Source organism: Protobothrops mucrosquamatus, unplaced genomic scaffold, assembly GCF_001527695.2.
Source record: "Protobothrops mucrosquamatus isolate PMUCROS unplaced genomic scaffold, P.Mucros_1.0 scaffold_68, whole genome shotgun sequence".
In the NCBI taxonomy this organism is placed as follows: Eukaryota; Metazoa; Chordata; class Lepidosauria; order Squamata; family Viperidae; genus Protobothrops; species Protobothrops mucrosquamatus.
The window spans coordinates 116,289-143,110 of record NW_015386144.1 but is presented as its reverse complement, the minus strand read 5'-3'; the positions used below and the strand labels follow the sequence as shown (position 1 = coordinate 143,110).

The following is a 26,822-nucleotide window of genomic DNA, read 5'->3' as shown; positions in this document are numbered from 1 at the left end:
CTTGTGGTCATCCTCTCATCCTAGTTTTCCCAGCATCCAATACAGTATTTCAGTATATCCCTTCCATCTTTGCTTGATCTTCAAATAGTTTCTATTTGCCAATTGATATCCTTCATAATTTTTAAATGTCATTAAATAAATGGTCATAAGTCAAGCATTATCTAGTTCTGTGAAACTCTTTGAGACTGGCTCTGGTTTTCTTTTTCACAATTTCAATAGTTTATTCTAGCATTCAAATTTGTTTTCATTTGGTTCTTCATCTTTTTTCACATTCATCCTTAATCACTTCTTCAAGATCATTCCACAGTTCCTCTATAAATGGGCTTCAGGACTTGAAAGCAATCCCTGATGTTCTTGAAAATGGTAGATACATGCTGAAGGTCATATTGTAGAAACTCCTTTTCCTTAACATGACTTGGAATTTGCACATGTGTAGTTAATGATTTGTTCCACAGTCAGGATCTGGCCATATCTTTGATGCTATAAGTAAGCTTCTTCACTTTCCTTTAGCAATAATACTTTGCTTTCAATGTACTCTTTCTGGTAGTCCAGTGATGGCGAACCTATGGCACGGGTGCCAGAGGCGGCACTCAGAGCCCTCTCTGTGGGCACGCGCGCCATCGCCCCAGTCCTAGGCCTTCAGCTGGGTTTTATAACACCTTTTCGCTTTAGGCCTCCGCCGCCGTGTACAAAAAAAAAAGGTTCAATCAATCAATCAATTTCAACTTCTCGCAGGAAAAAAAAAATCTTGCAAAGTTGGAATTGATTGATTGAACTTTTTAGTCCCACCCAGTCTGCTGTTACCACTGCAGCCATGCCCCCCCAATGGGCCACACCCACCTGGCACCCGACGATGCATAAGTGGGTTTTGGGTTGCAGTTTGGGCACTCGGTCTCTAAAAGGTTCGCCATCACTGTGGTAGTCCATGTCTACAAGTGTTACTGGGTTTTGAAGGTGGTGTTAGGTATGAAGACATCATTGGAGTGGTCACAGTTGGTAAGCCATTCTGTTTTATTTCGGTCTTTGAAACCATAAGATCCAAAAGCAGTTTCCTCCTTAATTTTCCAACTTTGTCACCCTCCAGGGCACATTTCGAATGACAATTAGCACTTCTTGTTTGTATGTTCTGCCAATTTTAGATTGAACCTGATCATAAAACTCATGAACCTCTTCTGCATTGGTGGTAGGAATATAAACCTAAAGGGTTATCCACAAAATCTAATTGATATTATTTGGTCATTGATGGCATTGTAGCCAAAGACTGTTCTTGCTATACCCTTCCTGACGATAAAAGCAACAACAATACTGTTTCTTCTTTGTTTTTCATGTTCTGAATAAAAGTTTGATATTCTGATTGAAAGTGTTTTCAGTCACAATCCATCTCAATTCACTGGTGCTTAAAATGTCAATGTGCAACTGTTCCATCTTTTATAACAAGATCATTATCTTTGATCATAATTAAGGTCTGATTTGATGTGATGTGATTTGGCGTGTTGAACTTTCCTATATTCATGCTTCTCACATTCCATATTGACACTGTAATTCTTTGTCTTTGCAGCTTCAAATTTTGTTTTCCTGTATGACATTAGCAACTAGATGTCTCAGAGATTTTAACTACTTTGTAAACATTATTAATATTCTGAAAAGTTCTCAGTACTTCTTCAGTAGTATGTTGAGTGCTATCTATCCAGATGTGCCCATTTTCTGGCACTATATCATCAATAATTTTATATTTTCTATTCATGTGGTTTTTCGTGGTATAATTACAGGACCTGTATAGCATTTCCTTCTTCCATGCAGTATGAACTGATGTCTTTTCCATTGTAATTACAGTAATCATCTCCCTGCATTATCTTCTCTGTATCAATGCTGCCCCACATAGGTGGTTGCTTGCTTTTGATGTGCAGCTGGGATGACCTTCACACCTTGGATGACCCAGCTGGGAATATTTACTCTCGGTATGCACACCTGGGGTTCTTTATTTATCCCTCTCAGATGATGCATCTGCCCAGATAAGGCAATACAGCAGGGAAGCAAAACTAGTCCATTAAAGGCAAGCATCCATTTTTTTCATTGTTGTCTTGCTAATGCTTGTCCATTTCATTTTTACCTGTACTTTAGATTTTTTTTGGTTTAGATTATCCTCAGTATACCCTTCCTTTTAGTAAGTTGCACAGCTTCCTTTAAACAGCCATCATCTTCCTTTTGAATGATTAGTAACAGTTCAAATAACTATCATACAAATCATGTTTATTTGTATTTGCCCCAACTTGGATATATTCTGTGCATAAAGAAAATGAAATATCCAATTCTTTCTAGTCTGGTGTGTGAAATTAACGAAGATAATATCTTTGATTGTTACATATACAGTAGGAACCAGGAGGAATCAATATTGAACCAAAACAGAATATGAGTGCTTAGATCATAGCTCAGTTTTGTATTGCATTATTTAATCACACTTTAATTTTTATGGTTCAAGAGTGACTACATGAGAGAAGCTTCCTAAGAGAAACAGTAATAAAAATAGTAGGCAATTTCCTGTTTCTGTGCTAAAATGATAAATTAACTGCTTTACTCTTCAACGTATCAAACCAGAAATAGTCTTTCCAATAAGCAAAACTATTCTGTTCTTTTATATATTTCAATAAAAATTATAATACTAAAAGGCAACTATTTCACCAAGTATTACATAAAGATTGGTAAAATATAAATGTAAATTTCCACTTTTATTTCCGGCAGCTTCATGTTCAATTTTGCTGGAATAATGTTACATAATTGTTCTTTCAGTAGTAGGTTACTAAAGCAGAATTGGCAATGTTTTTTGCTAAAACCATCAAAATGTATAAATATCTGAGTTTTATGATGCTTTAGTAGTAGCATAAAATACTGTTAATTGGTCCAGTGAGAATAGATGAAATTATATTAAGTATAACAAATGTCAAATAAACTACAGTTTTCAGTTATATTGTAGTATAGAGTTGAATGTGATGAGCATATCCCAATCACCTACCATCAACTTTGTTGTCCTAAAATTAAAATTTATTGGTGACAAAAAATTAATACTGTCCTGTTAACCAGTGGAAAAGTCTATATTGGCAGATCAAATTTCTTTCTCAAGAATTTCCTGAAGGGAGTTCAGAGAATCTCTGTAGTTTTGGGGCAGCAGATGAGAAACATTCTAAATTAGCTTTGTTATTGGATCTTGACCCATTTTCTTTTTTTAACTTCAGTAAGAATTTTTATCAGTTAGTCCTCTGGCCCCTTAAGTTCAAAGCATGTTTGGTATTTTAAGTATTTGTATGCAAATTATTTTTTCTTCAATTTAAAGAATGTGTAATTTTCTTTAAATCCTTTGCTATAAATAAGAAATGTTAAAGTTAATTTTTTACAACTGTAATGGTTCTACTCTACTGATTTATCTTCTCAGTTACTTACCATAAAATCACAAAACCTATAAATATTGCATTAATAGAAATCTATTTAGTGCCTTTTCAAAACCAATTGCTTCAGATCTTTGAAATCTGTAACTGAGTTGTCCTATGCTAATCTTAATGTGTGTTTTCAGAACTTTCCTCTAACTCCGAACAGTGATCTGCTCTGTAATTCAGATTTAACATAACCAAGATTGAGAAATCTCATAATTGTATTCATAAGTTCTTTGCAGAATTTAAAGTATTTTTATGCTACTTTAATATGAGAATGCAAATTGGAAACCAGAAGATACATTGGATGTTGAATAATATCTAGGTATATGATCTAGTTCAAGGGTGTCAAACTCCCGGCCCACAGGCCGGATGCATTATAACGAAACCGCGCCCACCCCATTGCCGGCAATGGAAAAAAAGTCACGATACGTCGCAACACGTCACGTGACATTGCGAGTTTGACACCCCTGATCTAGTTGTTGAGACAATTGTATTAGTCACACAAAACCAGATACACAGTTAAGTTCATATGTTATAAATAATTTGTTTGTATCCTAAACTGTATCAAGGAAATTATGAAAACAACATTTGGCTTCATCTGTTGTCTTATTCATAGAAATATCTCATTTCTTTCTGGTTTCATCAGATTATAATACCATTTAGGATGCATATTGGGTTGTGTTCAGATTTTAGTCATATTTGTAGCAGATTTTTCTGAAATTGCTGGAATTATGTCAATATCACAAAAGAAGAATTAAACTGAGAAAATATAATTGCTCTAGTCATTTATGTAAAAGACAAACTATCTGACCACATGCAGAGCTTAAAGCAATCTACCACTTTTGCTATAGTAAACTGCTAAACTGGGACATTGGCTCAGCAAACAAATGAATAATCAGTTCATACTGATTCAGAATGTTAGTAGTACTGGACAGTATTTTTCAACAATATTCTTCCTTGAAAAACTTTCCACATAAATGCTTTCTCCTCTTGTACATATAGCTCTGGAAAACATCTGTGCATTTCAGAGAGCAAGTTGCATTTCTGGTAGTAAGAACCAGTGTAGCCATCTATTAGTAGGGCTAGAAAATGCATCCAAATCTAGATTTCATGTCAGACTGTGACAGTGACTACATGGTAGCAAAGCACATAAGCAAACGTAAGGTGGCAGCTGACAAGTACACCCCTACCCTCCATTACAGTGAGGGAGAAAATTATTTGATTCGTTGCTGATTTTGTACGTTTGCCCACTGATAAAGAAATGATCAGTCTATAATTTTAATGGTAAGTTTATTTTAACAGTGAGAGACAGAATAACAAAAACCAAAATCCAGAAAAACGCATTTCAAAAAAGTTATAAATTGATTTGCATTTTAATGAGTGAAATAAGTATTTGATCTCCTAGCAATCAGCAAGATTTCTGGCTCCCAGGTGTCTTTTATACAGGTAATGAACTGAGATTAGGAGCACTCTCTTAAAGGTAGTGCTCCTAATCTCAGCTTGTTACCTATATAAAAGACACCTGTTGACAGAAGTAATTAATCAGATCCCAAACTCTCCACAATGGCCCAGATCAAAGAGCTGTCCAAGGATGTCAGGGACACGTTTGTAGACCTACACAAGGCTGGAATGGGCTATAAGACTATTGCAAAGCAGCTTGATGAGAAGATGACAATGGTGCGATTATTCACAAATGGAAGAAACACAAAATAACTATCAATTTCCCTCGATCTGGGGCTCCCTGCAAGATTTCACCTCATGGAGTTTCAATGATCATGAGAATGGTGAGGAATCAGTCCAGAACTACACGGGAGCATCTTGTCAATGATCTCAAGGCAGCTGGGACCATAGTCACAAAAAAACCAATTGGTAACACACTATGCCTTGAGAGCTGAAATCCTGCAGCACCTCCAATGTCCCCCTGCTCAAGAAACCACATGTACAGGCCCATCTGAATTTTGCCAATGAACATCTGAATGATTCAGAGGAGAACTGAGTGAAAGTGTTGGGGTCAGATGAGACCAAATCAAGCTCTTTGGCATCAACTCAACATGCTGTGTTTGGAGGAGGAATGCTGCCTGTGACCCGAAGAACACCATCCCCACCATCAAACATGGATTTAGAAACATTATGCTTTGGGGTGTTTTTCTGCTAAGGGGACAGGACAACTTCACCGCATCAAAGGGACGATGGACCATCAAATCTCGGGTGAGAACCTCCTTCCCTCAGTCAGGGCATTGAAAATGGGTCGTGAATGGGTATTCACCATGACAGTGACCCAAAACACACGGTCAAGGCAACAAAGAAGTGGCTCAAGAAGAAGCACATTAAGGTCCTGAAGTGGCCTAGCCAGTCTCCAGACCTTAATCCCGTAGAAAATTTGTGGAGGGAGCTGATGGTTTGAGCTGCCAAACGTCAGCCTCGAAACCATAATGACTTGGAGACGATCTGCAAAGAGGAGTGGGACAAAATCCTTCCTGAGATGTGTGCAAACCTGCTGGCCAACTATAAGAAACGTCTGACAAGGATTTTGCCACTAAGTACTAAGTCATGTTTTGCGAAGGGGTCAAATTCTTATTTCACTCATTAAAATGCAAATTAATTTATAACTTTTTTGAAATGCGTTTTTGTAGATTTTTTTGCAGTTATTCTGTCTCTCACTGTTAAAATAAATCCACCATTAAAATTATAGACTGATCATTTCTTTGTCAGTGGGCATACGTACAAAATCAGCAGGGGATCAAATACATTTTTCCCTCACTGTACTTGGGTTGTATTTTTAAATAGGGGCTAAGAAGTAGTTTAAAAAGAAAACATACAGTATTGCCTTACTTGCATCGTGACTGAACTGGAAACTAATTTCATATACCTCTGCTTAACTTAACTAACAATTTTACAATAGTATTTCAATCCACTTATTTTTATTAAAATCAAACAAAATGCATTTTATAATATAGAGTAGGTTAGAACACTTAATAGTACCTATGTACCATGCAGCATTCCCTGCTAATGATAAGGACACATTATCCTGTCAGTTTAGGCAGATTTTGGTAACCGATACCCAATTTTGTCCCATGTTCTCACCCTATTCTATGCAAGATAGGATATTTAAAGACTACATTGCCAGATACCCATTTAGGAAGTTCACAAATGGGCTGAAATGAAGGGGAAGAAAGAGAAAATTGGACCTGAATGGTGTCGATGGAAAAGAATGATAAATTTAAAGGAAGGACATTATGAACTGGTCATAGAAAGGGTAGAAGTAAGCACAGAATGGGACCTTTAGGCTCCCACCCTTGGCCATGCCTCCTTCTCGAGCTTCCCGCCTCTGCCCATTTGCCTCCAACGTTCCTCCTCGGCTGGCCCTCCCCACCCATTCTCCCTGGCCAATGGATCCCTGGCCCTCCGCCTTGCATTCTTCGGCCTAGTCCTTTTGCTGAGGCCCCCCTTGTTCCGAGACTTTGACCACAAGGGACAGTTAGCCGCCAGCCAATCGGATGGGTGGCAGGCAGCAGCGATGTTGCTCAGAGGGGCAGCATGCGATGGCCGATCACAGGGCCTGTGCTGTGGGACAGCAGGCGAACAGCAGGGCTGGCACAGCTTTTCTGATTGTGAGGGGGGAAAGCCTGGCGTGGGGCAAGAAAGAGACAAACGGCACTGGCGCAGCTTCTCCAATTGGGGGGGGAAGCCTGGCATGGGGCAGGAATGGGGGGGGGGAAGCCTGGTGTAAGGCAGCAGGCCAACTCCCCATTCAGTGTGAGGCCGGAGTCCAGGAGCAGAGGCAATGGAGGAAAGGGTGGAAGAAAAAAAGGAAGCCGGTGCTCTGAAGGCTTTTTTTTTAAACTGCCAAAGGCTCCGGGCAGAGAGGGCAACAGGCAGGCAGCGGTGGGCAGGAGCGTCCCATTTTGACCCCTCCCACCTGGACTCCAGCTTGACAGGCCTCTCTTGCCACAGTTGCTAAGTGAACCAGTGCAGTTGTTAAGTTAGCAACACAGTTAGGAGAATCTGGCTTCCCCATTGACTTTGCTTGTAAGAAAGTTGCAAAAGGGAATCACATGACTCTGGGACACTGCAACCATCATAAATATGAGTCAATTGCCAAGCATCTAAATTTTGATCATGTGACCATGGAGACTGTCATTGCTTTGTTGGATCCTGGTTCAGAGGAGTAGGAGTTGGAACTGGGACTGCCCAACAGGGAGGACAATCCCCTCCGAATGAGTGGAGAGGCCAGGGGCTAAGGACGAGGCAGTCCCAGGATTGTCTAGTAATGGGGGGGAGGGTGTGGCCAACTAGAGAACCACCTGCAGGAGTGGAGCAGCTGCAAAGGGCCAGTGGAGATGACAGGCTCCAGACCACCTCTGACAAGGAACAGCTGCCTTCCCCACCTGATCCGTGGATGAGGAGATGTTGTGGCCTGTCGGTCACCAGAAGACTCAGCAACCAATTCAGATGAGGAAGCACAGGAAAGGGCGCCGGGCTCAGTGTCAGGGCCATCTGAAAGCTCCGACGAAAGAATGGAACTGTCACAGCCAAGGACAGAGGCAGACCCTGGGCCGTTCACCAGCTCTCAGATGGAAAGGTTGAGACTTCCATGCCTTGAAGCAAGTGAGTCAGGAGAGGAGGATCACTTGGGGCCAGTAATTGATGCGTGGGCACGGCGGAAGAGTCACCGCTAACGTAGCCCCACCCTCAGTTGTGCATAAAAGGCAGGGGCTAAGATGAATAGGTGTGGCAGACAACTATTCGTCTTCCTGTTTGGAAGTCCTGACACTTCTCCTTGGAATTTTGCCAGATTTTTCTGCAGATCCTGTGGCGCTGAGTGTGGGTGTATCTTATGTTAAACAATAGCCAACTTGCTTGAAGGACTTTTGGCTGCAAGCATGGTGAAACTGAGAGTAACTCTGGGTATTGGGAGACCCCTACAGGGGAAAAGGGAGCGTGCTCCGTTGTTTGGAGACTGTGAAACTGCTGGCGTTCCTGAAATAAAGGAACATTAGAGACTATTTGGTGTGTCTGTTGTGTTTGGGGAGCCGGGTCAGAACAGGAGAATAGAGTGGAGGGAGGTACAGAAGAGGTTGGTGAAGCTGATTGCGAGGAAGCAGCCCTACCTCTCCTCACAAGGAACACCTGGGGAAGGATGATTGAATCAGATGCTGCAGGAAGATGTGCTTGTCGGGAACACCTGTGCACCTTCTTGGCTTTCATGAACACTGCCTTGTGAATCCTGGATCATGTTTCTTCATTGGACTTCGCTTGTGGACTTTGGAATTGACTGATTTCAGACTTTTGGATCGTGCCTTGTTTTTTGGGAACTCTGGACTATGTTGCAGACTTGGTACTTGGGGTACTGTTACTTCTCTCTTTGCCTCATGGGTTAGCTAGGACTTAGTTTGTGGAACCGGGGAATTCAGACAGAGGAAAACTGAGGGCTGGGGTGAAGCTTCACTGGCACTATTGATGGGTTGTTTGATACTGTGACAAGTGAGCAATAAATGGACTCTATTTAACCTCTACCTTGCCAGCGTGACTTTGTCAGAATAGGGATGCTGCAATGGTTGTAAGTGTGAAAAAGGTCATAAGTCACTTTTTTCACTGCCATTGTTAACTCTGAACGGTCACTTAATGAACTGTTGTAAGTTGAGGACTACCTGTACAGTTTTAAGGGTACATGAGTACATGGACTTGCCCATATCCCTTTTTTGCTCATGAAGCTATTTTATTGGCAAGTAGGGATAACTGAGTTAATAAAAACATTACATACTATATGAAATACCACTATTTGCTATTATTTGCAAAGTTGTGCATTAACTATAATAGGTAATTTTTGGTTTGTTTTTCACAAACTTTAATCCACATAATTACTTAAATTTTAAAACAGCATATTATATAAACATCAGGACAATACGAAAGCTAAAACTTTAGGACCTTCACGGTGAACAGAAATAAATTTAAGCAATCCAATTTTTCTTATATACAGCATTTGTATTTAGTTCATTCTAAACTGAACCAATTTTTATCAGTTTATACATGATATATACAAATACTTTAGCTAATCTCAAAACATGTAATCCCAGAAGTATTTTTCAGAATAGGTAAAGCAAAACAGGAAATGCAGGATGTTTTGTGCTTAGCTGATACTGCCCAGTTTCTCTCTCATAACTGCCTATAGTTTAATGCAGACTGCCCTACTGCAGAAATGCATTTGGTTATAATTTAAAATAATATAGAAATAGTTCTTAAGGAAACTTTGTTCTGTAAGAAAGTTTACGCCATCCAGACTGTTTTTGTACTGAAAGAAAACTATACAGAGATTTTGACTAAATAAATATATTATACTACATTATTTATCTCTATAAATAACATTCATAATTTTTGTAGATCATACTCTTCCTTGAATTTCATACAGCTACAATCTGAAAATGAGTGGCACAAATCTTTGGTATATTAAATGCTCAACAAAAAAATAATTGTGTCAAAAATTAAATTGTAACTATCACCATCACGTAAATGGTTTTATTTTACAGGATTTTTTTTTTAAACTAAGCATTTACATCTGGTGCAGTAGTCTTAGGGCAAGTCCATTACTTATCAGGTGAATTTACTTTTTAATTACAGATGTATGTTTTTTTCACAAAACTCAGAAGAGGATCCTGAAATTACTATAAAAGTCCAGCCAAACTGTTAATATTTTGTTAATTCAATGCCATTTTGCCAGGGTTCTACATTAATGAATATTTGTATTCAGTCTTGATCAGAAACATGCTGTACTTCTACTTCTACTGTTTGAATAGCTTCTGTAACCTCTGCCACTTTCTGTCCTTGCTGTTGTGCTAATACATAATTGACAACTTGCATGATACTTTGGTCAGAAAGAGTAGAAACTGTTGAACACTCTTCAGTAGCTGCAACAGTGTCAAGTGTTTCTTCAGTGATTACTACAGTCTCGATCTCTTCGGTACAGACCTCTGTTTCCTGTTCTGGCACATCAGAGGTTAAAATACTGATGGCATGTTCGACTTGAGTCCCCTGATTATGAAACTGAAGAGTGTCCTTTTCCAGCATGATTTTACAAGGTACATAATCCCGATGAAATTTAGTCATGTGCTTTCTTAAGGTACGGGCATCTATGTAGGCTTCATTGCATATTGAACACACATAAGGTCTTTCTCCAGTGTGTGACCTTACATGACGTTTTAAGGAACGTGCATCAGCCCATGCAACACCACAAGTTAGACACTCAAAAGGTTTAACACCTATTCAACAGAAACAGAAAGCATTTACTAATCTTTAAAAGTCTGAACATTACTATAAAAACGATTAACATAAGATTTTCTCACAGCCAGTAAGTTCATTATAATATAAGCCTTTATATAGTCATTTTGCATAGAGACATTGCTTTGAAATTTTAAATCCAGGATATTTGGGGTTAATAAATATTTATTGGTGTTAAAACACAGAAAAATGGCATTACTTCCCATCTATTTGCATGTTATTGTGATTATCATTTAAAAAGCTAGTTTTAGCAAGATAAAAAGGCAATATCAAGTTTCAAATACAACATATTAATATCTTTTCAGATACGTAATTTGTAATTAGCTAATTATCTTTGCCTTCAGTCAGAGATGTAGAAATTAATATGGTGCAAGGACTGGATTCTGTTCTCAACAGATTCTATAAATTAAGTTTAATCTTGTAAATCATGAGATTTGTGGGGTGGGCTAGGAATCTGTCATCTATTTTTGCCATACAAAAGTGAAAGAAAATAATAAGGTAATTGCAAACACAGCTTATCTGTTTCAGCTCTCTTTCATCTTTCCTAAAGATACAGGATGGCTAAAGCGGAACCATGTTTATACGCCATATCTTTATTATTTAATCATTAAATGTAAACACTGCCTAATCCAAGTTAAAACCATTTGAAATAAATACTTAAATAATAAAAAAGCCATTGAAATGGGAAAAATACCATAATAAACAAAAATAAAGGATAAAGATGGCAAAATCAAAACTAGAGAGAAATTAAAAAGAAATAGACCCACACAAACGAAATCTACCAAATCTACCAAAGAATAACATTCATTTCTATCATGCTGCCACTGACTCTGAATGATTTATATGAGACAGAAACATGAATATGTTTCAGGCTAGCACTGATGATGTTACCAAGTTTGGATAATGAAATGTCTGCAAGAAAACAACCAAACGTAGAGAGCACCAAGGACCCCTCAAAATAAACATATTCACAGTAAGTCTTAACAGAAAACAATTTGAAACAAAATAAAATAAACCATAAAGTAAGCCAAATGAAAGTAGCAGTAAAAAGTAACAATTAGGTTAAAAGTTAAAAAGATTACTAAACAAGCTAGGTAGTTAGAACACATATTTGAATTCAACAAGAAGGATGTCATGACCCTGCTGGACTTGTCTTTCATTAGAAATGGGAAGAGGCAGAGGAAGTAGAGTCAGAGATTCAGCTCTGCCATGATTACCTTGTCGGGCTGTGTTTAGAGGTATAGATTCTAGTCCACCTTGTCTCTCATCTCCCTTGGTTTTATTGTTTGTTTATTGAATCCTTGTCTTAACCTGTGCCAAGTCTTGACTACATTACAGCTGTCATCTTTAGCTATAGAGAAAAGGAACTCTTTCCACCAAAACTTTCTACCCAATTTGTATATTTCTGGATTGTGGCAAGCAGCAGCTTGCTATCTTGTTGGCTGGCACTGAAAAGAGGAGGCAATTTGATCTTTAGAAGGGACTGTTCCAGAGAATTGCCACTGCAGAACAGTAGCTCCAGCCTCCACTTTCCCTCACTTCCTAAAAGTGGGGAACTGAGCATTTCTCCTTGAATGACCTAACAGGTTGGGACAATTCAGGTTTCGTATAAAGTTAGGTACATCTCTTTTTTTCCGTCAACTTTAAAACCTTCTAAGTTTAAAATTAAATACCAGTTTTGTGAGTGTCCTTCATTCCTTTAGAGAGGGTGTAATTCAATTTTTTTTAAGGAACATATGACTTGCTCCCATGATGTATTCCTAATATGCTTTTATTCTGTAAGGCTGGTGTAATGAAAACCAAAAGTTATTTTAAACATTTCTGAACATTGGTTAAACTTATTATTTTCCCCTGTGGGCTTAATACCTCTTATTTTAAGTGATGACTATGTTTCATCTTGGGATAAGCCATTGCATGAGAAACTGAAATGCTAGGGTTTCTCACTTAATGCAATCCTGAGGATGGGATATGAACAATGGTGGGATTCGGCCAGTTCGCACCACTTCAGCAGAACCGGTAGATAATTTTTTGTTACGTAGGCCCAGAATGTAGTTCCGGAAGTGGCATCCACACAGAAAACCAGTTGTTCACATATCTGAATCCCACCACTAGATATGAAGTTGCAGGGGCAGCTTCTAGACCAGAGGTAGGCAACCTCGGCTCTTTTATGACTCATGGACTTCAACTCCCAGAATTCCTGAGTCAGCTATGCTGACTCAGGAATTCTGGGAGTTGAAGTCCATGAGTCATAAAAGAGCCGAGGTTGCCTACCCCTGTTCTAGACCATACATCAAAGATATGGAAGCCTAATTGGATCTGGCTACGATACCCAGAGACGTGTTTTGGGACACTCATTTATCTTTTTCAAGCTAAATAACTGCTCCCTATTTCAGAAGCACCCTATCCCTGGTAAGATTTAGTGATCTCCCAACAGCTGTTCCCAGAAGGAAACTACAGGATATCACATTTGAACAAAGACTTTGCCGCTGTGGTGAAGAGGTCCCTGAAACACTAACCCATGCCTTTTCTACTGTTTCTATTACAAAGATATCCCCATCAACTCAGATTTGTAGACCACATAGATCCCTTTTATTTACAGTTGCTATTATCTAACCAATATGCTCTTTTTTCTCTTAATGTGACTAAGTTTTATTATTATTGTAAAATAATCACTCCTTTACCACTAGTTTTATTGAGTGTAATTGTGATTTTTATTTGCTGTCTCACACTTTGTTTTACAGGTGGTCTCTGACTGTAATAAATATATTATCTTGAATATCTTTCAGAAAGGTGATATTTTTAAAAATCGGTCTCGTTTCATTTACCTTCATGGTTGTTCATATGTCTTCTGTACTCCCGAAGCTGGGTAAATTTTCTCCCACAATGTTCACAAATACGTTCCAAATTTTGTTTTGCTCTCCCTTTCTTCCCATGAGTGGCTTTTTTAACATGCCTCCTGTACAAAGCTTTTTCATAGAACTCTTTGCCACACACATTGCATCTAAACATGAAGAAAATAACAGCTTGATAAAGTACAAGAATAAAAAAATCCTCACCTTTTAAATCTAGTATTTGAATAGACTAATGTGATAAAAAATGTTAAGATGCTTACCATTTCTGAAAGTAAGGACAAGTAAAAGTGGAGAACTAGTATTAAAAAGCTAATATTTTCTTGAAGGCTCAGAGAGACAATGAGGCCCTTTATATACCTATAAATGATAGTTTTTTTTAAAAAAAAACTCTATAACCATATATAAATACAATAATTAAGGATGCAATATTAGATAGCATACGTTAAATAAAACAATAGAAAATTCCTACTCAGGTATACAGCAATATAGTTTTATCTTGTCTCAGCAATAATGTTTATGACTCAGGAACACCCTTTTTATGAATTCTTTTCTCAGTTCCAATGGCAATAGTCCTCAACTGAAATTTGGGACAGATAAGTTATACAGAGTTCATTAAAAAGACTGCTTTTTCAGTGCCATCTTGCTTTTTCCCTCATCAGCAAACTAGCAATAGCTCTATGCATTTTTGTTGACTAGAACTTTTTGTGCCCAAATAACACAGTGCCCAGCTTCCATTGATACCATATTCTCACTCCACAAGATGGATCTTTTTCTTGTTCCTTGAAAGCAAGCATGATGAAAATTGGATGACAACAGACTGCATTTTTCAGTTACATAAATTAAACAGAAAAGTTTAGAGATCAAGAATGTTTTCTTATGGAAAGCCAATATAGGAAGGAATTTCTAATTTATTACAGGAAAAGTTTTAAAAGAGTAGTTGAAATCAAAAGAATAAATCCTCTAGTTACCTCAACTACTTTGTCCAAGCCACTATTTTTTCAGTTTACCAACTGCACTTATAAATAAAAGCTTACTATATCAACTGTTTTTCCTTTTTGCTCCAAAACACCAAGGTGACATTCTCACTAGTTACTAATAAGAATAAATAAAATGATATTAATTTCCTAAATTCTAAAAACTGTTTATTGGTTGATTTTCTTTAAGAGTTAGAGGCTGTCCAGCTTCAAATGATCGGGTGGCTTACAATGTTAAAGTAAGAGAGAAATTTCTACTTTTAATTTTTTATTCTTTTATTGGTATCTTCTGGTTTTAATACATTATGAAATTTTAACAGAATAACAGAATTGGAAGAGACCTTGGTGGTCTTCTAGTCCAACACCCTGCTCAAATAGGAGAGTCTAATATTGGATTTTATGGAAAAACAAATCTAAGTCATTTTGAAAGTCAACTGGAGCATAAATAAGTATCTTTTACTATATTCCAAACCTCAAGGAAAATAGGAATATAACCTGTTCTTATATTCCATGATAGCTAACTTTACTAAATGGTTTTAGTCAAAATGTTTTAAGTAATAACTACTGGAGTGATAGTGTTTGTAGAGGAAAGCTGGTGTAGTTAAAAAAATAGCTCTCCAACCTGCTAGCAAAAGTGAAATACTAGAACTACAGTCTTGTGAAATTCTTATGTTGCCTTACAGCTTGTACATTTACATCCTCTTTTTAATTTTTTGGTTTGCAAAGAGTTCTGCCTTACCAAAAGTTCTTAATAATTCAAAAGCTTGATACTGAAAAAATCTACAAACAAACAAATCAAGTTTATACAGTGATATAAACTCTGCTGGAATTGAATAAATTGGTAAATAGACTGCCTAAATAAAAACATTCAAAACAAAATATTGAGGCAAAATAAAGTGAGCTTTTTTTCCAGTAACCATTGGGTATGATTCAATATAACATTTTGCATTTAAAAGTTATCCCATCACATAAGCAAAATTACAGGTTACATAAAGCTGGCTAGAGGCTTTCTTTTAAATCTAAGTACTTGCAGCTAAGAGTATTCAGCTTGTTTACCTGTATGGATCAGTAACAGAATGTGACTTTACATGAGAATACCAATCCTTCTTCCAACTGTAGCATTTCCCACAAAACTGACATTGAAAAGGTTTCACTCCAAGATGTTTGTTCATATGCTGGCGGAGATCCCGAGGTTCATAGAAACTTTTCTCACACCTGAAATTAGATTTGTGATGAATAATATAGAATACATGTATATAGTCCTTAGTAAAGAAAAAAGGGAAAGATTGCCGCAGTGCAGCCATATGTATACATGCATTAATACTATTGCTTCATATCTGAAAACAATCCCTATAAAAATATGAAACAATTTGCCTATGCTACAAAATAGTTAATCCTCTATCAGATTATGAAAAAAGGGATAATTCTAAAGTAATTAACTTTCCAGAACTGTTTTCAAGACTATTCTACAACCAATATTGCTACTTTTCTCTGGAATAAATAACATTTATAAAATAAAGAATGGTTTCAATTTGTTGTCTTCAGAATAAACTACTATTTCCATGCACTATGCAGTGGAAAAATAAGATTCATACAATTTTAATGAGCAAGAGCACGAAGTGAAAATAAGCAAACCAATTTTAGGGATCCCAAGAGGTACTAAAACAAGGAGCATTGGTATATTCAAGGACCACTGAGGAATTACAAAAATTAAATCTAATGGAGAACTCACCCATTCAAGTAAAAAGATTCTAGTTCACTGAGCACTAAATTCACCCAAAAGCTATACAATGCTAAGTCTCAATATGAACCCAAAATATGGGATAAGAGCAAAATACTATACTTGAAATTACTTATAATAAAAATATGGTTGGCTGAAATCCTGAACAGGAGGATTCCCTTTAGAATTTCCTTCTAGAGAGTGAATTTGTATGGAGAATGCTGAAAAGACTAAAGCTGAGCTCCTGTTATAAGAAAGCAATAAGGAGAAGAATAAAGAAATTAGAATGTTTTTAAATGTTTTTAAGAGGCAAAAATTCCAGCCAAAACAACCTAATAAGAAAGCTGAGGAAGATTCAGATCACGGCTATCTGGAACACTGAACAATGCTACAACTTAATAGCTTAAGTCCTACCGTATTTCCTCGAAAGAACTACTCCTAAAATAAGCCCTAGCTTGATTTCTAGGGGTGGGCCTAATATAAGCCCTACCCCAAAATAAGCCCTAGTTTTGCGGTGAGGTGCATGCCTAAAAATTAAGCTAGAGGGGGTGGGGAGGTGGAGCTGCCCCACACACCTCATACCTACTTACTGTCGCAGCTAGGCCTCCCATGAATTGACACCTGCCTCGCCTCGCTGGCCCACTTCTTCTGCGGTGCCCCCTGGCCTGCATTTCGCCATCAGAGGCCTTCAGGAAATGCCTCTGCAGCTGAGAATGGCACTCCGGATTCCCTCCCGGCCTGCATTTCACCATCAGAAGCCTTCCAGAAAGGCCTCTGACGGTGAAATGCAGATTGGGAGGTGCCACGCACGTCAATCCAGAGGTCCATTCTCAGCTGCAGAGGCATTTCCTTCAGCCGCAGAAGAAGTGGGCTGGCTGGGCGGGCTGTTGGTGCCACCGCCATGAGTTGAGACCCTGGAAAAGACACCCCCCCAAAATAAGACCCGGTGCCTCTTTTGGAGGCAAAAAAATAAATAAAATATAATAAAATTAGACCGGGTCTTGTTTTCGGGAAAACATGGTACTCTAAAAATACCTAATAAAAATGTTATTAAGATACTAATGTAAAGACTGCTTACTATAAATTATTTCAAAGTTCTGAGAAATTTTGTAAGAATTCAACTAATATTTAAGTAATTTTTGCTTTTATCAAGAATAAAATAGATAATCACTTATTACCCACCAAGATTAGCCAAGCTACTTTCAAACCTTTTAATTATACTTACTGGTTGCATCGATAGCCACGGACTTCAGGTTTGGGCTGGTGTTTCTTTAAGTGTTTACTAAGCCCTGAAGCTCTATGAAAAGATTTTCCACAGTGTGAACAGAAGTATTTTGATTCTCCTGAAAATGATAAAAGTATCTGTAATATATGGCTAGGCAAACTACAAACCACATGCAACTTCCGAAAGATATTTGGAGCTGACATCTGATGACAATCTGGCAAAAAGAGATATAACTGTCCCCTGATTTTTGATAGGAAACAAAATATTCACAATTCATTAATTCTCTTAACACATGTAAACACTTTCTAAAACTCAAATAAATAATCCAACCCCCCTCCTCATGTTAACCCCCCCTGACAAATCTTAATCTTCTTACTTTTATGAAAACATTATGCCACTATTCTTAACTACTATGGCTGTTTCCTATTCCCAAATAATATATGAAGTAAAATATATTAATGATAATATTCAGTATGATATTATTTTTCACACACTGATTAAAAACAGTTGGTCAAATATAGAGCATAAGAAGGCTGACTTTAAAGACTCTACTCAAAGATGTGTAGAATGCTTCACTTCCTTACTGAAAAATGTGGCTGTAGTTTAGCATACATATTTTATACATTCCTGAAAACTGGCTCTATATTTGATACATTCTCTTTGAGCTTGTTTGGAGATTTCAACAGGTAGCACAGCTTCTGTACATTCTCAGAATGAAGAATGGAATATTGGTCCCGTACAGGTTAGCTGCCCAACCCATCTGAGCATTCAGTCCTGGAAATAGCAAGGGAAGAAGCCAGCCAGTCCAGCTGGCTGGTTTCTAGTCTTAAAAAAACACCCATATAATTCCCATTGATTGGCATCTTGGCCACACTGATGGTTAAATCATGTTTACTACACAGAACCAACCTGTGTAATTTCTTGGATGTATAAAATTATAGAAATAAAGTGAAAGAAGAAATCCATTAGACCGAGAAGTGACATTATAGTCCTTTTTACATTATTTTATTTCTGGCATTAATTAATAATATGTGCCATTTACCTGTGTGAATGCTTACATGCTCCTGAAGGCTTCTTTTTGTGACAAAGGACTTGTCACACAACTCACACTTAAACTGCTTTTGTGCCTCATGCAACACAAGATGCATCTTTAAACCATGTTTGTAGGTAAATGACTTTCCACAAATCTATTAAACAACAACATCACAAAAATAGTATTGTCTTTCAAGGTGAATCACAATACACTAAGATGAAGAAAGCTTCACTGAATCTGCTTATACTGCATGATCCATAAGCATCTGACATTTTTTTCCCTAGGGCTAGCATTCTTTAGGACTGTTAGATCTGAACTGCAAAAAATCCATACAACCAGTGACAGTAAAGGCATCAAAACCACCCACTTTTTGCTACCATCTAGTGGTCATCTGGATTTTGCAAAGTTTTGGGATAACTAGATTACTTTGCTGGAGAGATGCTTATTTTATTTATTTAGTTGCATGCTGTCCTTTCCCTCACAAGTCCTGTTTGCTGCTTCACTATGATGGGAGAAAGGGAGAGGGTGTTCCTGGCAGGAATGAGCAACGACCCTGGTGGGTATGTGAAGGTATATTTTCCAGCAGAATTTCCAGGTTGTAAAGGTCATCCTAGCTGCACAGCAAAAGCAAGCAGCCACCTATATTGGGCAGCAGTAATATAAAAAGTTGCTGGAGACAGATCACTGTACTTACAATGGCAAAGACATCATTCATACTGTGCAGAAGACAATTGTAGTGGGAATTCAAGGAAGTTGGATAGAAAGAGTATCAACTCTTTGGAACTTTGGTGTTGGAGAAAATGCTTGAGAACATCATGCACAGTCAAGAAAACAAATAAATGGATTGCTGAACAAATCAATCAAGAGCACTTGAGATACAAATTATCCTTTTTTGATGTTATTTTCTGTTGTTGTTGACTATCCAGACATAGTTTGATTGGGCAATTTTATAAATCAAATGACTATAATGTAAATGTCCTACTTCAGATACATTATGCAAAAACCTAGCGCTTTGAATACTCTTGATGCTAGGAAAGATGGGAAAAAAAAGGAAAAGAGAGGATCAGCAAGTTGGACAGACTCCGTTGTAGCAGTAATAAATGCACTGTTGGAAGACCTAAAGGACCAGGTTAGGAACAGACTACAGTGGAAAAATCTATGATTGCAATAAACTGACAATGTTTTCCATACCTGAAGAGTCTGGGAGACTAATAATCAAAATAATTTCATAGATTAAAAATAGCCCTCTCAAAAATAAATAAGCCTACTTACAATATAAACAGCATTAATAATATTAGAACTATCCAGAAATATGCAAAATCATGCACTTGTCAATGTCAGACTTTTATCACAGTATGCCCTCTGCCTGCAGCAGATGAAACAACAGATGTTAACTGCTCTCCTGAAATTCATGAGAAAACAGATTGGACCTCAAAGGAAAGGAATTCCAAAACTTACTTTCTACCACAGAAAGTGCATTAATATTACAGTGAAGAAAACAGTTTTTTTTTTACCTTACATGCATGTGGCTTTACACCTGTATGTTTCAACATATGGATTCGCAAAGAATAAAGTTTAGGCAAACTTCTTCCACATATATCACAGATAAATTCTCGTTTAGTTCTTCCCTTCCTGGCAGCACCACTGTCTTCTGTATTAGCAGTTGCAACAGTCACTTCATTTTTTTGGGTATGACGAACAAGGTGAGCGCGCAGTGAAGCACCGTACTGGAACTCTTTTTTGCAAAGCTAAGGAAACAAATATTTGACTTCTTGTGAGAAATCTTATTAAAAAAAATAGGGATATAGGATGTGTGTATGTGTATTCACATTCAGATGAAACTATAGTGCGTATGTATCAATCCAAAGATAAAAGATTTAATGTTCAGCTGTGGGAAATCTGGAATGCCAGATGTGTCTAATCAATTCTATTTACATTTCCCAGATATGGAAATGACTACCCCACTTGCAATATAATGTTTCAAACCATGGATTTTGATCATTATGAAATAAGGATTTAAATGTATGTTCGGGAACTATTGTCAGGTTAAACTCCATCAGAGAAACTTGTCATTCAAAGAATATATTAACTATTATAGGAATCTTTACTCGTAGTACATTTTACCAAGTGCTTACTGGGCATTTATAATTTTTCGTCCTTTCATGCTTCAGTGTGTGCATTATAAGAGCATAACGTCTCTGGAAAACCATGCCACATTCACTGCATTTATGTTGAGCTTCTGCCTCAGTGTCTTCTATAATCTCTCTTTTGGGTTGCTTCATTTTCTTGCCTCTTTGCACTAGCTTCATAGCAACCTGATTAAAAAATTGATATTTAAAATTAATATTAGTTACACAGAAAACAGAAAAACCAACAACTCAAACATATTACCTGCAGAGAAGCAACATACATGATCAGAAAAGCCAATCTTTTTTGAGTTAACTCCTAATGACTTAATGAACATAAAATATAGAAGTTAGTTGCCATTACTTTCGTGTGATTTTTTTAAAAATAGTGCAATGTAGCTTATGGCTCTGATCTTTCCTGAAAATCTCCCATCCAAATTCCACTCAGTCACGACCCTATTTAGCTTCCCAGTCCACCAATCCAGCCAAATCATGCCCCTTACTATGACATACAGTATAATTTCATAATTGGTAAATATATCTTATTAGTTCTATCTAAGGGATGGGAAGCAGAAATATTCGATTGGCCTCAAGACATTTTTAAATGCATTTAAAAATTTGTATCTGTATTTGATGGAATACAAAAAATTATTTGAAAGAATATCATAATCTCTATATACAATTTTTGTGTGTGCCCACAACACATATAGCATTGAATTCTTAAGCATCCTTGAAGTAAACCTGTCTCCCATAATACCTTACAAGATCTGTTTGATCGTACAAGGTTGGTGGGCTCTGCATTCCTTTGATTAAATATTATCAAGACCTGGGAGACATGCCTTCTCTGTAGCAACACCTGCCCTCTGAAATGAAGTCTCTTCTATCAAGATCCAGATGGCCTCCACTCTGATGTTGTTTAGAAGAGCAGTGAAGATCTAGGTCTTTACCCAGATCTTTAGTGAAGGAGAGTGAGAACTCTTGTTTCATGCTATCTGATCTGTCCCACTTGCCATCTTTTCTTTTGTTTGATTGTTGTCAGCTGCAAATAGTTATTGAGAACTGGGTGGCACACAAAATTAATAATATCACCCAGCTACCTCTCTTGAGGTAACATCTGCCCCTATTCCAATCAGCTATAGCTACAGGTCATTGCTATGTAAATTTATTAACTGGAAAATTAAAATCATTTTGTTGTATAGCTGATATACAGTATATGTGGTTTTTAGGTTCTTTAAAATGTCAGTATATTATCACTTTGTGGACTTGCCAGAAAGAAAAAAAGTATTGTAAATTTTTACAACATCAAGATTTTTATAGATAATCCTCTCCCCGCCCCCCACACACACTTTTTGAAAAATTAGAGCTTGAGCAGTTATACCTGCTGAATAGCTGATTTGAGGGCTGGCTTTCTGTTCTGTAGTTTTTTCTCAGTACCTTTGTGCAGTCGAATATAGCCACCCTCACTAACAGATCGCTGGCGAAGCTTGCTTTTATAAGTATCGTCTTGACTAAAAGTTGTGGTCTCTGATTGTGACTGTGGAATATCCTGCATTTTACAAGGCCTACCACGTTTTCGCTTAAGTCCTTCCTGGGAATTCTCAGCAGCAACTTCTGCATTTGTTTCGTTGCTCACATTATGTTCACTGTTCACATTTTGATCTCCATTTATATTTTTATCAGCTTCATTTTCAGCCTGACTACTAACAACAACTTGCTCTGCTACTGAAGGCTCAGTTTGCACCACAGTTATAGTTTGATTTGTGGAACATTCCATCTCTGGGGCTTTCTCTTCATTCTCTATTGTTTCCAGAGCAGGAGTATGCACCGGGAGCTCAGGAGGATTCTTCACAAGAGGCTCTGAAACACTTTGTAATGCAGTTTCAGATACAGTCATCTCTTCTGCCTCGGTATTTGAAGCTGTTCCATTCACAGTTGCTACTGGATCTTCAGTAGATATTGCTTGCTCGGTGCTGGCAACAGGATTAGCTTCATTTTCATTCTGCTCTAAAATAGTTTGAGCTACCTCTACTATTTGAACATCTCCTTTCTGGTATACGGTGATTTGTTTATCTTCCATCTGTTTGTGTACATTTTCACAGATTTCCAAGACCTCTGTCATGAGAAGATGCTGAGCTAGCTCAGCTACAGCTGCCATGTTACAAAAATCAAAAATTAATTCTGAAGTGTAAGCAAATTCTAGCAAAGGGAGGAAACTGGCCTTCCGAAATCCTGCATGTATACACACAAAACAAATAAACAAAATTAGAAAGCTTTGATAAAATAGACCCTCACCATTTATTTTATAAAAACAGAAGCCTGCCACTCTGATGAATACTGAGAACAGGGTCTTTTCAATAGCTGTCACACATCTCAAGAATCCTCTGCATAGAAATACATTCATTCCTTATCTGTTTTAAGTAAACATTTGCTTCAGTGCTTTTCACTTAAGTCATAAGCTGCTATGATGTAATTCTGTATTTAACATTATGATATAAAAATCATTTTAGTTATATTTAAATGTGGTGTATTCATATATACACTATTGTAGATAAGGTCCTTTTTTATCTTGAAAGATAGGACATAAATTCACTAAATAAATAAATCGGGGGAACACTGTACAAATTAGCTTCCTATCATATTAAACAAAAAACACAACAAATAAAAAAAAATCCAAGCATCTTTTCTTCAGGAAAACCTGACAGCATAGTCTAATATATTTTATATATTTGATTGATTTGCCTTTTAAAAATCTGCATGTTTAATAAACTCATTGATATTATAATATATTACCTGAAAGATCTACTACTGCTTCATGGCTGGAAACAGCTCCCTTTTCAATAAAAAGTTCTCTAAAGTATTCACTGTTGGCTGCCAAAATAGATTTGTGTGCTTTGTATACTTCTCCCTCAATCAGCAAGGTAACATCACAGAACTGACTAGAAAGCCGCTGTTGGTTCAACTGATTCAAAATTGTTTGAGAATGTTTTGGAGAAGATTGTTTCACGAGACCTTTACTGTCAACCTGGCATCAAAAAAGACAGCCCATACCATTACAACTAAAACAAGCAAAACAAATTAAGTATCATAAAGCTGCTATGTATAAAAACAGTTTATAGTATAAATGTAAAAATGTAAAAAAAAATTCCATGCCAATTATATATGAACATTTACTTACAAATACAAGTTCATGCTTGGCTATTGGTTTCTTTTTCACTGGTTTTGGTGATGCTGCTGGCAGTGATGTGGAATTATTTATTTCATCATCTGTTTCATTACTATCTTCATGAGATATTGCATCTAATCCTAGCTCTTCCAACATTTCAGAAGGGTCTGACAACGATCTAGAACGATCTAATTTTTCCTGGCATTTGCTACATTCTTTAATATAATCTTTAACTTGCTTCAGGATACCTAAAAAAAACACAAAATCTTTTTGTATGTATTGTTTTATTCATGCATAAATTGATATATTTGAATTATTGTTTCAATATTGGGCAGTTATTTCAAAACACTCATCCTTTATCTTTTATTTAGATGCATGGAAACAGATTAAATCAAAGTCAATGCTTTTGCTTATTTTCAAATCTTCCTGTCAAGTCAGGACTCCTATCAGTGTTCAGTCCTATACTTTCCATAAATGTACAAAATAGTTTTCCACATTTATGGCATAGTATTGAGAAACAAAGCAGAGAGGATTCTTTACAAGTCATATTTTCTATTCTGCCTAAATAGAATGCTCTGGCTTATTTACATCACTACTATAGACTTCCTACCCTGAAATCCATAATTATACAAAACAAAACAAGTCTGATCCATTAAAATTGATATCTAATAATTCACAGAAGATATACAGTTGCCTTCTGTCTGTAGTAAGCTACCTTATGTAAATTAAAAGAGCCCCCTTGATTAGTGCTATATCAAATTTGAAATTGCATGTCCGCTGTGCATTGATTGAAGGCTATTACGAAAAGAAAATACGCTTACAATTTAGACACCCCTTATTTTATACAATTTTTGTTTTTTTTTTAAATCACTGCTGTTTGTTTGGGGATTACAATTCACATGGGCTCAACATATGGGTTCAAAATGAACTTTTTTTTTACATCGACAAGCATTCATTCCCCTGTAGAGTCAAGGCACATCAAACGTAGACCTAATCCAAAAGCCTTTTAACTTAATCTGTTGATCAAACGAGACCCTAAAATGTTTTATCGGAGTGTTCCAACACGCATCACGCAAAATGCCGAAAATGGGGTTCATTTTACAACGATTAACCGTGGTTAAGTTATCCGGGGGAAGGCAGCCGATGCACTGAACTGCGCGTTTTCCCAGCCTAAGCCCATTCCCACGGAAATTCATCTTCGGCAACTAGCAACGCAACTCCCTCGCCTGCGTTTTGAGCTTCGAAAGAGAGCGCCTCTGCCGAACGAAGGCGGCGCTCAAGACCAGAGGTGGGGCGAGTTAAGTCGCGCGTGTCATCGCGCCGCTGCGAGGTACTTCCGAACAGCCAGCCAGCCAGCGTGCTTGCCCAGCGCTCCCCCGCCCCGCCGAGGCCGGTCATGCAGGGACCCCCTCTTCCTCCTCCCATCCCCACCCACCGAAGCGCCTTTCCTCACCTCGCCACCAATAGCGCCTGGAGAGGCGCTGCCAAGTCTGCAAGCGGGTCCGGTGGGAGCCGTCCGCTTCCAGGTGGGCTGCCCGAATGAGGCGGCCGCGACGTTCGGCCTGCAGCACCACTTCGAGCTCGGCGAAGCGCTGCTGGTCCCGCTGCCGGCGCTGGTAGTAAAGGGTCCCTCCGCGCACCACATAGCAGGCGGCGGCCTTGCGGATCTTGCGCTTGACGTTGCCCTCGGTGCCCGGCGCGTAAGGCTCGCGCTCGTTGGTCAAGTAGCGCAGGATGGCCAAGTAGCTCTCCTCGCTCGACATGGCGGGCGGGGGAGGCGAGCGGCGGCCGACGGACGCCCCCCTCGTCAGCAGAGGAAGGGGCGCTTCACCCGCTGAAAGGAGAAGAGGTTCCGACGCGGGTCCAGCTCTGTGTCGGGGGTGGTGGTGGTGGGGTTGAGCCCTTGGGTTCCCAGCGGAGGAGACGCGAGGGAACTCTCCGGAGAAGAGAAGCAGGCCTCGCGGGTGGGTGGGTGGTGTCTCCTGTCACAGGTGTTAGAAAGGAGACCACTCGGAGCGAGCGAAGGGAAAAGCAAAGAGAAAGGGGGAAATACGGGAAGGGTTAAAATAAAGAAAAAACCGAAGCATCGGGTCCAGAAGGAATCGGGCCCCAGGAGGTGGAACTGGAGTTTCGCGGTCCGCGATGACGGGCGGGAGGAAGAAGCTCGGGCAGCAGGATCAACGGAAAGACAAAATGGCTGCTGCACAAGCGGAAGTGAGGTCTGGGAAGATCTAGCCTAGCCCTGCGAGCAGCAGAGGGAAGGGGAAGCGCTTTGAGGAGCGTCGCCATGCTGGAATCGGGCAAGCGTTGCCAGCCATTGAAAATAATCTGCCGTTTTAGTATCGCCGGAGACCGGTCAGCAGAAGTGGGAGATGGAAGACGGATGATTACATGTAATATAGGCAAAATAGTTTGTTTAAATTGCATTAAATAAATGTAGTTCCTTTCTTGTACTGAACTAGTCAGTCTGCAATTGCCAGCTTGACTAGACTGTGTCTGCTCGTACGGTATTTAAAGCACTTCCATGAGAACATGAAAGTGACCCTAATTGGCAAGATTTACAGTTTAATTTTATAAAGTAGCACATTCGGTATCTTTCTGCACTTTCTACAGAAACTGAAAAATTATTACCGGAAAACGTAACTCGGTTTGAACTTTATCTCCAAGGGACTTGCAAAACGGATTCCTATGTTTTAAAACTGTTTTTCTTTCTCACTTGTTCGTTTGGATAATATGTAGTATACCCAGCTTGCAGATAAAATGTAATTCATCATATATAGCTGTTGTTTTGGAAGGGTTTTTTCAGACAAGGTTTAGTAAGCAAACTTCGTTTCAGAATTCCCAGCTGATATGTTGAGCGGAAATTCTTGGAGCTGCAACTTAACAGTCGCAGTACATTTATTTATTTAGCATATGGCATGATTAGTTTTACCTAGATTAGTAAAACACAATTAAATATAAATGTTAAAAAGATCTATGTTCAAATACCAATGTCTCTAGACCATCTAACCATTGAAATGCAGCACTGT

The 26,822-nt window shown here is 38.1% G+C and overlaps 1 protein-coding gene across 1 annotated transcript; it reads right to left on the bottom strand.

Moving 5' to 3' along the window:
- Positions 1-9,907: 9,907 nt before the first annotated feature.
- On the bottom strand, positions 9,908-25,556 carry ZBTB11 (zinc finger and BTB domain containing 11). The gene is made up of 11 exons (XM_015813234.1): positions 25,247-25,556; positions 23,806-24,041; positions 23,421-23,652; positions 22,009-22,859; positions 20,640-20,819; positions 20,019-20,252; positions 18,514-18,658; positions 17,472-17,589; positions 15,583-15,741; positions 13,526-13,701; positions 9,908-10,681 (listed from the first exon to the last, which is right to left on the bottom strand). The coding sequence occupies exons 1-11, from the start codon at positions 25,554-25,556 to the stop codon at positions 10,170-10,172; spliced, it is 3,153 nt and encodes a 1,050-aa protein (XP_015668720.1). The 3' UTR covers positions 9,908-10,169.
- Positions 25,557-26,822: the final 1,266 nt, after the last annotated feature.

Bases quoted from the DNA above. Each gene is read 5' to 3' on its own strand.
- ZBTB11 (XM_015813234.1), bottom strand. From the start codon at position 25,556: ATGTCGAGCGAGGAGAGCTACTTGGCCATCCTGCGCTACTTGACCAAC. The intron at 24,042-25,246 runs GTGAGGAAAGGC...TGTTTTTTTTAG, and splicing joins CAGGCGCTATTGGTGGCGAG to GTATCCTGAAGCAAGTTAAA. The intron at 22,860-23,420 runs GTAATATATTAT...GTATACATGCAG, and splicing joins AGCAGTAGTAGATCTTTCAG to GATTTCGGAAGGCCAGTTTC.